Source organism: Halyomorpha halys, unplaced genomic scaffold (genome assembly GCF_000696795.3).
Source record: "Halyomorpha halys isolate HHAL.00 unplaced genomic scaffold, Hhal_1.1 Scaffold823.1, whole genome shotgun sequence".
NCBI classification, from domain to species: domain Eukaryota; kingdom Metazoa; phylum Arthropoda; class Insecta; order Hemiptera; family Pentatomidae; genus Halyomorpha; species Halyomorpha halys.
This window is the reverse complement of record NW_027110567.1, coordinates 186,109-198,685: the sequence shown is the minus strand read 5'-3', so window position 1 is coordinate 198,685 and position 12,577 is coordinate 186,109. Positions and strand designations below refer to the sequence as shown.

At 31.4% G+C, this 12,577-nt stretch overlaps 1 protein-coding gene across 1 annotated transcript in view; it reads left to right on the top strand.

Annotated features, from left to right (window-relative positions):
• Positions 1–12,577, top strand: part of LOC106686460 (uncharacterized) — a gene marked incomplete at its 3' end in the record, with an annotated part of 330,086 nt that overhangs the window by 146,268 nt on the left and 171,241 nt on the right. The window contains exon 5 of the mRNA XM_014429795.2: positions 7,972–8,072. Within this exon, the coding sequence (XP_014285281.1) occupies positions 7,972–8,072 (101 nt within the window). The remainder of the gene's footprint in view (positions 1–7,971; positions 8,073–12,577) is intronic.

The window sequence follows — 12,577 nt, the reverse complement described above, 5'->3', positions numbered from 1 at the left end:
AATAAATTTATATATATAATAGTTGACAAATAATTAACTTATATAGATTTTCTTTCCATACTGTATCCTTTCCTGGATACATAGGATACATTTTCATAGGCCTTCTCTTTTCGGGAGTAATAGTGGGTACTTTCCGGGGTGACTAGCCTTATTGGGAGGCGAGTTCTTTCCATTTCTCCTTCCTGACATCCCTGTTCCTACCAGCTCTCCACTAGAGGTGTCCTGCCATCCTCTTGGACATATCGCTCCATCTTTTCTTTTGACATCCTCTTATTCTCTGAAAGTCGTATAGAGCCTGGATTCTGTGGTAATTTTTTACCATCTTTAATCTTCGCTTCGAAGAAGATGCCCTGACAATTTCCATTTGCTCAATCTTGTCATCTTCAGTGTGCCAGTTCGTCCTGTTTCTTTCTGGATCCAATCATTTTTTATTCGATCTAATTTCCTCACATTCACAATGCTTCTTCCAAAATTATTTTGCCACACCTGTAATTTTATCTCCTGAGCTATTTTAAAAATAAATTGCATTAAAAATTGTGGATGGTAGAAGTTGAACCCGAGATTCATTTTGACATATCTTACCTCAGACGACATGTCTGAACAATTTTCTGTCAAAAATAACCTGTTTGCATTTCATTACATATATTAGATATAGGAAGGTAAGCTAAGAAAGAACCCTCTAAACATATAAATGTGTATAAAAATATCATAAAACATTAAATCTAAATCATCCTCCATGGCGTATCCTCTTCGAAACCAGCACCTAATAGTATATATATTACCTATTCAGTACTAGGTGATGTCATGCAAATCTATCAATTACTCTAATATTAGGCTATTGGGACCATAGCCTGATTGCGCTCGTGCTCTTACACTATATTCCAGATTAAGCTTGTGTCTACAGATAGTTAATTTGGGGCTTAAAATATTTTGATGATAAAGGAGAATATAAGAGAAATAGAAAATTTTAATACTCCTGTAGATGAATGTAAAAAATAAAATAAGAGGGGAAAGAGATAGAAAAAGAGAAAAATATGAACATCTACTATAATCTGGTTGATAAGAAATAAAGTAAAACAACATTTAATAGAAAAATGAATAATACAGAAGATAGAAGAAAATATAAAATATAGAAAACAACAGGAAAATGATTAAACAGAAAAAAAATGAAAACGTCTATGAATGAAAAAAAAATGAAAAGAAAATGTAATGAAAATTAAAAAGACACTGAATAACTAGTGTCTTTTTAAGAGATTTCCTCAAATAAAAGTAACCCACAGAGCTCTGGATAAAAAAGCATCAATAAGTAATGATGGTTGATATCATTTCAATATTAGACAAGTTAATTAAATATTAGTACAAGTTGAGTATAATTGCTATTAAATTTTGGGCAATAGAAACAGAAAAATATGATTGAAGAAAAGGTGAGACACTGGCTTTGGTGAAAATAAACAAACGTGAAAGAAATAAAAGTGAATTGATGAAGATGACTGAGATGTTGATAAAGGTGAAATAAACTAAAGATAAGTAAACCAACAGAGAGATGAATATAAAAAAAAAATAAAATGATACACTGGTATATAGGTAAGTTAAACAGACTCAGTTATCTATAATCCAAAGAGATTGACATTACAATAGTAGCTATTACCTCTCCTAACAATAACGTATTTTATGATTTTAATACTATTGTAATACTAAATTTAATAGTACATGATTTAAGATTATAATAATTCAAATGAATGGGAAAATGAAGATAATTAAAAAGAGAGAGTGGGTTTGGAATTTATTAATTAAATTCATCAAATTAACGAAATGGATCAAAAGTGGCCTGATCAAGGCGATTTGTACAAATTTAGAATTATCTATCAGAAAGGAAGACTTCATATTGCTTCTTACCTTAATACGATAATCTTAAATTGGATAGTAGTTCACAATTTTTATATATAATCTTAGTGTCTAATCTCATCAAGAATTTATCTTTGCAATAATTCAATTGAATAAAATATCAGTACAATCGATACATGACTCTCAATTACTTTAAGGAATGTATTCCCATTTACTAAAATATACATTTAGTCTTTATATTTATAATTCATTTCATAAATGTCAGGGGTTTTGGTGATAAATAAAACTCAAATTAATTCAATATTGTCTTCGCTATATCTTTATTTCCTTAAGAAATTAATGTGACAATAATCAAAGAGGACACTAAGTAAAGAGAATCGAACTATCGCCTATGCAGGACTCGACTCGGGATCACTTAGTCAGATCCTGTTTAAGTTGAGCTGAAGTTTCCATTTTCTCCGGGACGTCGCCCTTAAGTCCGCCCCAGAATGGATTAAGGCGCCCAGTAATCCTGACGCCGCTAGATCTAATTTCGCCGGGATAAAATCCAATACATAACTTTCATATTCATCGTCAATAGACTCCCTTGTGAAATATTTATTTCAAAGTTTTCTGACGGTAATAAGTTTTCTCTGAGCTCGTTATGCAAACGGATTAGGGTCGAGTTTGTCCTCCTAAGCCGGTGAATATACTGCCAGGGAGAATAAGGGTTGGCTTAGGAAGGTCTGGTTTTAGGGTATTCGGCGGCAAAAGGGTTCAGGGTTAGTCCCGCCTGGTGTCTGGTGTCGTTTTTCAATCCCGACTTCGTCTGAAAGAAGGCCTTACTTAAATATTCTTCTTCAGTTCACTTAAAGTCTAGAATATATTTTAAAAATTAATACTTCTATCAATCTTAATTCTTAGATGCATAATGTCCCTCTGGAGGAATGCCTTCTATTTTTTTTTATCTCAGCACAATTTCTTAGCGCTTTAGGGTTCTATAATTGACTCTTTTATAGGACAACAATAACCCTTAGGGTAGGTGAAGAGATTTATTCTTGTATAGTTTTTTTAATGTTAAAAGTTGGGCAGCAGATTTTTAAATGGATGAACATGTGTTGGGATCACTAGAAATGTGTTTAAGACAGAATGATTAAGGAAAATGTAATAATCACTTTTTGAAGAAAGAATAGGGAGAAGAAAATAAATAAAATTGTTTTTAAAAAAATAAAATTTGAAATGTACTGAATTTAGTATATATAATACAGAATGTAATATAATATAGAATGTAATATGGTCCGGGTGCGGTAAAAAAAAAACTCAAATAGTAAATAATTATACTATTTTATTGAGCCAACGTGGGGCGAAAAGTTGGCTCAATAAAATAGTATAATTATTTACTATTTGAGTTTTTTTTACCTCACCCGGACCATATTCCATTCATCTATACACACGGTCAATCAATAATCTCCCCTAATATAATATAATAATATATTTAATTTTTATTCGAAAAAATGCATCCTTCTTAATATATGTTATTGCTTATACGTATCTAATTATGGATTGATAGGTATGCCGTTTTTCTAGGAACATACATAGGGTGGACAGCATTGTCGAATAAATCATCTCTCTCTCCCCCTCCCTCTCGTTCCTAACTTTTTAATATTTGGATCGGTCATCAAGCCTCAAAAATTCTTACAATAATTTAAAAGGAGTGGTGAGGTGCGTGCATTGCTCAACTTTCGGTTTAAACTAATTAATGCTTGCTCGTTTCAATGCAACTATTTCTTTATTATTCACCATGGCAATATTTTACTTTACTTTCTATAATTATTACTATACTTATAATGATACTATAATAATATTATAATTAATCATATATCCAAGTTTTGAGTAGATTGGTAACCTCTGTTCAATTTATAGCTATTTTTTTAATTGTATTTTTACATTATTTTGTACTGCAAACAATGAGAACTGCTTATTTATTATTCATATAAAATATTATAAGTAATTTAAAGGGAAATTCATGAAATATTCGTCATTTATGCCATTTTAAACTAATTTAATGAGGATAAAGTCTATCTGATATTAAAGAAAATTCAAATTGTACATTAATATGCCGAATATTTTTAAAATCGCTATAGTCATATGATAATAATTATTGACAGAAGTATACCTTTCTATAATTGTTATCATATTTATAAATTAATTATAGTTGATCTTATATCAACTATAATTTAACTGAATATTATTTGTTAGTTTCGTGACAATATTATTTATTTGATATGTTTAAGAATCCCAGACATTGTAAATAAATTCATAGTTAAAACTATTTTTTTATTAATTACCTCTTGATATGTACAACAGTATTTACATAAAAATACATTAAGTAAATTTGATATAAGATCAAAATGGATACAGAGAAGCAGTCTGAACATAAAGAGGCCTCGAGGTCATCTTCTTTTCAGGCGCCTCAGAGGATTGTCAGGAATGGTAGTGTCCGGGCTAGATCGGTTACATATGGAACAACAAGGTCTTTATGGCTGATTTTATTTGTGACAAAGTAAGGAGCATTGAGGATTTTACGAAGGAAGTTGGATTGCAATGATTGGATACGAGAGGAATTCGAAGTTCAGTGAAGCCCCAAAGCTCAACTAAGTATTGTCCAGATTCATGTAGATCAGTCTTTTGTAACGAATTGGAAGTTTAGACTGTTTGTCTAGTAAGTACTGTAATAGTCGAAATCAACGTGCAGTTTCCTGTCCTTTCAGGCTTGTGTGGGGATTCCAGGCTAGTCGTTTGTCCAGATGTAGTCCAAGCGTATCTCGTCGACAGGGGTAAGATCAATATCATCAAAGGAGATTGTAGGAAAATAATAATGAACTTGAAAACATATATAATATTAATTATAATGTAGAGATATTCCATTGGTAGCACTCTAATAACATCTTAGAACCAGGTTAGAAACAAGTGGGTCTGAGTGGTTGGGAAGTTTATCATAGAACGATTGGTATCTAGTATTGGCCAAATAGGTAACATATGAAACATTGAGGTCTTTATGGAGGATTTTATTTGTTACAAACTAAGGAGCATTGAGGATTTTATGAAGGATTTTCTATTGTGGGGATTTGATAAGGGAGGAACTCAAAGGCTTTGTAAAGCCCTAAAGCTCGACTCCATATGTCCAGATAGGCCTTATTATGTCATTGTTATCAATAAGTCATGCAGATTATAGTCTTTTGTAATGGATTAGAAGCTTAGACTGTTTGTCTAATAAGTACTGTAATATTCGGAATCGACGTATAATTTTCCTTCTTGTGTAAGGATTCCAAGTTAGTTTGTAGTTTAAAAAAATTGCAATCCCGTGTATGAGAAACTCAATGTGCAAATTAGTGCCGTAACCTACGTAAAACATGCAATATTAAAGTATTTTTAATAGATCGTATATTTCATAATTCGAATTTCTGTCGAGTTTTTTTTCTGAATTAAAAGCTAGGAAACAAAATATCCGTTCTCTAATAATAACTGTTTAGTAATAAGTATTTGTACGTTGATTTCTTATAATTTATCACTTGACGGTGTCAATTAATATAGTGACAGAATTAATATCGCCGAGTGTGAGTGGGCGACTGATGAATACAGTATGGCGAGAGCTGGGCCGTGATCGACCCAGTTACCTATAGAGTCCCTTCTCGGAACACTTACTACGGCCGGCTTTTATAAATCCTAAACCGGGTCATTACACATCACATTTTTTAATACTTAAATTTTAAATATAACCACAACACAGATGCTTCTTGATTAAATATTTCATTAAAATTTGAAATGGTTTGGAATATTTTATTACACTACCTAATATGATATATATTTCGGTTGATCCATCGGAATCAAAATTGCAATTATAAACAAATTTAAAAATTGTAAAAAAATGTAGTTAGATAATTTATTCAGGGATATACCTTTTAGAAATTGAATGAATTTGTTATGGTTACAACGAAAAGCTCTTGATCAGTTATGACCTACAAAACATTAACGCTTAGGTCACGGGGCTGTTTAATCTTGCGCCGTTGTTTGCCGAAACTCCGACGTTAATAAAAGTTTCTTATAGCCATGTATGGAAAATATGAATCTTTTTCAGTTTTTAAGTATCTTTGTAAAGATGCAAAGGTGATGGTGGATTAGATTATTTTTAATTTATATCGCCTAAATTGATTTCCGACCGGGTATGGTAAATTTATCCGAATTATTTTATATATAATAAAATTATTAGTTATAATTTTTTTCGTTTATATTATTACTTATTTAGGATTTTATCTTTAGGAAGTCTGGTAAGTCAATTCATAAACATTTTTTGAAAAGTTAATAAACTTCCAATTGAATGTAATTTATATTAAATTATCATATTATAGTGCTAGGGAGAAGTGAAGATGCACAAATAAGTAATGGTAGAAAAGTGAGAATAGTGTTACAGATGTGACATGATTTCCTATATGAAATTCAAATTATGAGGTGAATATAATTGTATGTATTATAATACATAAGGATGAAGATTTTTGTTATGATGGTTTATTATTGTTGTAGGTTTAAGGTACATGAATATGGGACAGTGGTCCCGAAACGTTGTATTATAATATGATAATTTACTATAAATTACATTCAATTGGAAGTTTATTAACCTCAAATTTTTTTATGAATGTATTACTTATTTAAAAACAATCTTTACTTTGTGGCTAGCTTAGTTGTTAAACAATTTATTTGGTTTAAACAATAAAGAAATAATATTCTTTTTTTTTTTTTTAAATTACTATGACCACTTTAAAATTTAAAATTACCTATTATGAAGGAAGGGAATAATGGAAAAAAATATATTTTATTTTTTATTAAACTGATATATTGAAATTTGATTAAAATTAGCTTATTGTGCTTATTTCATTGCTTAAATATCATCAATATTTTGATGATTTTTTTTTTAGACCTATAGATAAAATAGTGCTATTGCATTTTTTTTTTCTGACCTCCTAGAAAAAAAATTAAACAACAAATTAAATATATACAAAGAAATAAATGTATATACACAGGTAAGTAATATTTTGGATTGCCAGTGTGGCATTATAAGATAAGCTGCCGGGTCCGCTGAAGGCGGTGTCAGCTATCGCATTAAGTGTTTGATTTATAATTATAAGTAGTGTGTGTTTTATTTTAGTTGGGTTTAGAATTTAATACTAGGCTGTTAGGATATGAATAAAAAAAAAAGTATTAGTTTCTTTCGTGTTATTTCTATCACCAAATGAACTTCACTATTGTATTCGGTACGTCAAATTATATTTAATGTTACCTACAATTACATTAATACAGGAGGGTTAAATAAAAGGGACAAAAGTCATGTGAAGAGAATCCACTGTCATGGGCCCATGACCGATAAAAATTACAAAATATTCCTAAATAATTGGTTTTCTTTTCGTTTAACTATTTGGTGGTTAAGAAACAATTACGGACCTCTATCCTCTAACTACAGTTAATCATTTTTTTTATAAACACATCCCGGCTTTACTATCCTTATTAAACTGTTTTCCTAATATTTTGACAGTGAATAAAAGTGAAATAAATTAATAGAGTTTTGTTATTTTTATTATGAAATCATAAAATTGGAAAGAGAATTTAAATAAACAGATCGATTCGGGAGAAATATAATAAAATAATCAGAAATAGTTGTGTACACAACAGCCTTATATTCCACAATCAATCATTTGATGAGGGGTCTCGTATATATTTGCCAAATATATAAAAAACTGATGCAAAATAATAGTAGAAAATTAATAATAAACAAAGAAGATTTTCATATAAATATATAGGCATAATAAATATCATGCTGATTATTGAGGGAGTGGCAAATCTGTTTTACATAACTTTTTTAGCCCAGTTGTGTGGTTGGTTATAACTTAAAAAAGAATATTGGAGGAATATTGTCCCGCACCTGGACTGTCTTCCTCCAATTTACTTCATACGGTCAACTATCTTTTTCCAATATTATTATAGAATAATTTTATATCAGATTGGAAAATATTTTAAATTATATTGTTTTATGTATACATTTCCTTTTTTTTTTCTTATTAATTCTACTAAATGTATGCTTTGTTTATTTACCAGGTGAACTTGCATGGAAGTCTTCTGGGAAAATCATCTTCGGATGATTCTCAAAGTCAAGATGTTGAAATCCTCCTTAGGAAATCCAAGACTCTCATTGATAGGTAATTATTTATATATATTTTTTCTTTCTGAACTATATTTGTTAAAATTATTAATGTGTATCAATGCTGAAGAAATTATCGGAGATTGGCAATATGACTAAATCGTTTAACTATTAATAAATTTTTTTCAATTACGTCAAATATTATATAGTTGGAACACAATGGAGTAGTTCAGTAGTACATCAGTAGAGAAAGAGAGTTTGTGTGTCTGAGTGAGAGAGAGAGTGATGGAGGGAGGGGAGGGTGGAAGACAAAACAGAAAGAAGATCGTTTATTAAGATTGGACAGTGGTGAGTGGGAGAGTACTATTGTCTTCAGCAAGGGTACTTCTAAATTGAGGATGTTATAGCTGGGGGCTTATACCAGAGTCCTTATCTTTAATTATGTATTATTTATTCATGTATTTATTTTCTATATTCTTATGACAATTATGTAATACTAGTCTACTAGTAAAGGCTTGGAGCTGCTTCATCAGAATTCAGGAATTCAATTTGATTTAATAAGCAATAATTTTAAATGAGTTTTGTAAATTACAGGCGTTCTGTTATATATTTTTTATCTATTTCTTTTGTTTTATAAATTTTGTATATATTAAAAAAAAAAAACATTTAATTTTAAAAAATACAGCGACCGATTAATTAGTTAAATAGTTTTTATATTTTCTGCTCTTTCTCATCAATAAATGTATGTATTCTTGCGACTTTATTTTATAAGCTATTAATGCAATTGAATATAGTTTGCTTCCTATCCTGACTTATATCCTTTATTATTGTATTTTTGAAAATTACTTTTGTATCAATTTTATTTTATAAACATATTTACAGTTATTATTTTGTTGATATCTGTATAACTATTTTTCATTTCTTTGTACAATTTTCCAATCATTATCTTATAATCTTTTAACTATATTAACAATACATCATAAAAACACAATGAATAATGAAACACCCAATTAACTATTTACATTTAAATGAGTATTATTAAAACATGTATAACAAATATTAATATAATTGGACCTCTTTAAACACTACCTTAGTCGTGGATTGTTTGCACTGAAAGATAAATAGCGATTTAGTAATACACATTGGGATAAACTAATTGTTCAATAATTAAACATAAAATTTTACCATGGGACTTGCTATGTATACTATCGTTCGGGATGCCAGGATAATCGCTGAAGGAAATTATCTAAAAATAAGTTAATTGATTAATTTATTAAGATTGAGTCCTGCAAAAGTATTATTACAGGGGTGGTGTGAAACCTTCTAGGAATGTACTAGAAAGAAGTGTCTTACTTCGGTAGCACTGCTTTTATTTTTCAACATAGTCTCCCTGTTGACTAATGCATTTGGCCCAGCGATGTTCCGAAAATGAGATTCCTCCAGGACTGCAAAATACCTCTCCAATTCGCCTGTCAGTTCTTCCATTGTAGGAAATCTCAGCCCAACTAGGAAAATTTTCAGCTTGGGTAAGAGATGAAAGTCTGATGGTGCCAAATCAGGTGTATAAGGTAATGTGGCAGCGATTCGAACCTCAGTACATGAAGTTGTGCCATGGCAGTATCACTTGTGTGCAAGCGGGCATTGTCCTGATGAAAGATGACTTTTTTCCTTGCAAACCAGGCCTTTTTTTCATATATCTTTTCCTATAGTTGGTCTAGGAGGTTCGCGTGGTATTTCATCGTAATTATTTGGCCAGTAGGAAAATAATCTATCAGCTGAATGCCTTTTGCACCCCAGAAAACTGAGGCCATGACCTTTCCGGCCGAACGTAGTCTTTGCTTTCTTTGGTGGTGGTGACTCAGCATGTTTCCATTGCTTAGAAAATGGTACTTTTTTTCCTAGTTTACAGTTGACAATTCCTTACTGTATAGGACAAATAGTTAGTTTGCAGGGTATTTCTTGTTATTAGAGGATTGTTTTTTTTTCTTCTCTTGTTCTTTTATCTTGTTTAATGTTATTAACCCTTATTTGTCGGAGGTAACCTCTCACGTGACAACAGTACTTTGTCACTGCGATCGTATGTCACGTGGGAGGGACAATGCGAAACAATTTAAAACTCCTTGATTATGAGTTTCTGGCCAAATTTGTTAAGCTGTAGCTGACTCAGTCTTAATTTTTTAGGTAAATATATAAGAACAATGTTTTTCTGCCTATCTTAACTACATTTATTTAGGTTAATATGCTGCGACAGTTAATTGTCTTGGCGTACACTTTTAAAATTAGCATTATTTTTTTAAAAAATATCTATTGATATTTACAACTGTACATAAATACATCAAGTAAATTTGGGGAAATCATAATGGTATGGTACAAGCATGTAAAGAAACTACCCATTAGTAGCACTCTAAAAACATTTTTACAATATAAGATCTCGAGGCCATCTTCTTTTCATACGCCTCGGAGGATTGTCCGGAATAAAAGAGTAAGCAAAATTAGAAACTAATAGGTTTGAGTGGTTAGGGAGTTTGTAATGGAAGGATTGATATCTGGTTCGGGCTAGATTGGTTACAAATGGAGCTTTAAGTTCTTTGTGGATGATTTTATTTGTGACAAGGTAGGGAGCATTTAGGATTTTACGAAGGATTTTGGATTGTAAGGATTGGATACGAGAGGAATTCGAAGGTTTAGTGGAACCCCAAAACTCAACGCTGTATATCCAGATTGTCATATAAATCTGTCTTTTGTAATGAATCGGAAGTTTGGACCATTTGTCTAGTAAGTGCTGTAATAGTCGAAATCGACGTGCAGTTTCCTGTCTTTTCAGTCTTGTGTGAGGATCCCAGGTTAGTCTTCCAGATGTAGTCCAAGGTAGCGGATCTTTTCAACTTGGGTAAGGGCAACATTATTTAAGTGTACTGTAGGGCAGTCAGTATGTTTACAATGTAGAATAAAGGTAATTACGACACCATTCTTCGGGGGCTGTGATATGGGATTGAAGAGTTAGGAATGCAATTAAAGTGTTATTATTAACAGCGAGCACACATGTTTCATCGGCATACGTGGTGAGGATAGTGTTAGGATTGGTTGGGATGTCTGGTGTATAGATTGTGTAGAGGATTGGACCGAGGATACTACCCTGAGGAACACCAGCGGACTGAAAGAAGAGGGATGACTAGGAAACATTGTGGTTTACTTTAAATAACCTGTCAGTGAGAAAGGAACGAATAGTGAGAAAGTAACTTAGCAGTTAATCCAACTATTAGTCTACTTGTATTGATATTACTATTAACAATGACGCCCAGCCCGACAGTTAAACTGTACTGATAGTTAATGGATTCATGATAGTAACTATCAAGTAGTTAGACCATAATAGTTCACTGTCAAGGCGTATATATGTGATTGTTAATGTTATTTATATAAGTTACTTCAGTGAATTTACTTGTACTATTAACCATTATGCCCAATACAATGCTACAAGGTGCTGAGCGGGTATTTTTTGTTGAAAGAATCGGCAGGACTGCTAATTAGTAAAGTATCCATAACAGAGCAATTGACATATCTAGTTATATATCACTGCCTTTTCTAAATAAATAATTATTTGAATCTCGTATGTGAAAAATAAACAATTCATAACAAAAATGTTATTTTTACAATACTGATTTTTTTTTCATATTTACCGAAACCACCTACAACCTAAGGTGGATCATATGTAATTGGCTAGGGAATGATAAGGGTTTTAATATATGCATGTGTCAATGTTAACTCCACTTTACATTCATATAGAATGCGGTTTCGCATGGTGTATATACAATTTCTAAATAAACTCCTCGTGTGTTAGTAGAGAAACATGTAATGAACAACTTGTTGCATATCTTTTTGAAAGAGCTGTATATAACTTCCCGGTCTCTGTGAGTAAAAGGGACCACATCAAACGTAATTAAGTTCATTCGTTTCATCACATGGACGTATTTTATTTAATCTGACTGACCTTTCACAAGCCAGATTTCATCTAAAGGTAGGTTTACACAGGAGAATGCTTTGCTTATAGCATGAATTGTAAACATGTTACAGTATTCTTTGAAAAGTCTCAATAACCCTCGTAAATAACGGATTCTTCTGTTTAGGTATATCAATATCAATTCCCTGAACATTTAGCGAGTGACTCAAATAAATTAAAAATTAAAATCTGAACCACTACATGCCATGAAGGGTTAGAGGTTCAGTACTTTGTAAGGAATCACTGTTACTAGACCAACGGATGTGCAACGGTCAGAATCACGCTCGACCACCAGATTTTGACGCAATTAAGGGTACCCAATTTATGAGGCTGAGTAGATCTCAGAAGGGCTCCAGAACCCACAGGGTTGACACACGATTACTGTGTAACAGAAAACAATTTTCTGCCTAGCCGGATTTAAACCCGGGTCTTTGGAGCTAGTAGCATTGTGCCACCGCATAAAATAAATATTTTTTTTAAAATTTATTTAATGTAATTTACAACTGTACAAAATAATACAATAGGTAAATATGTAGTATGTTTCATATACACTTGAAAATCTCGGG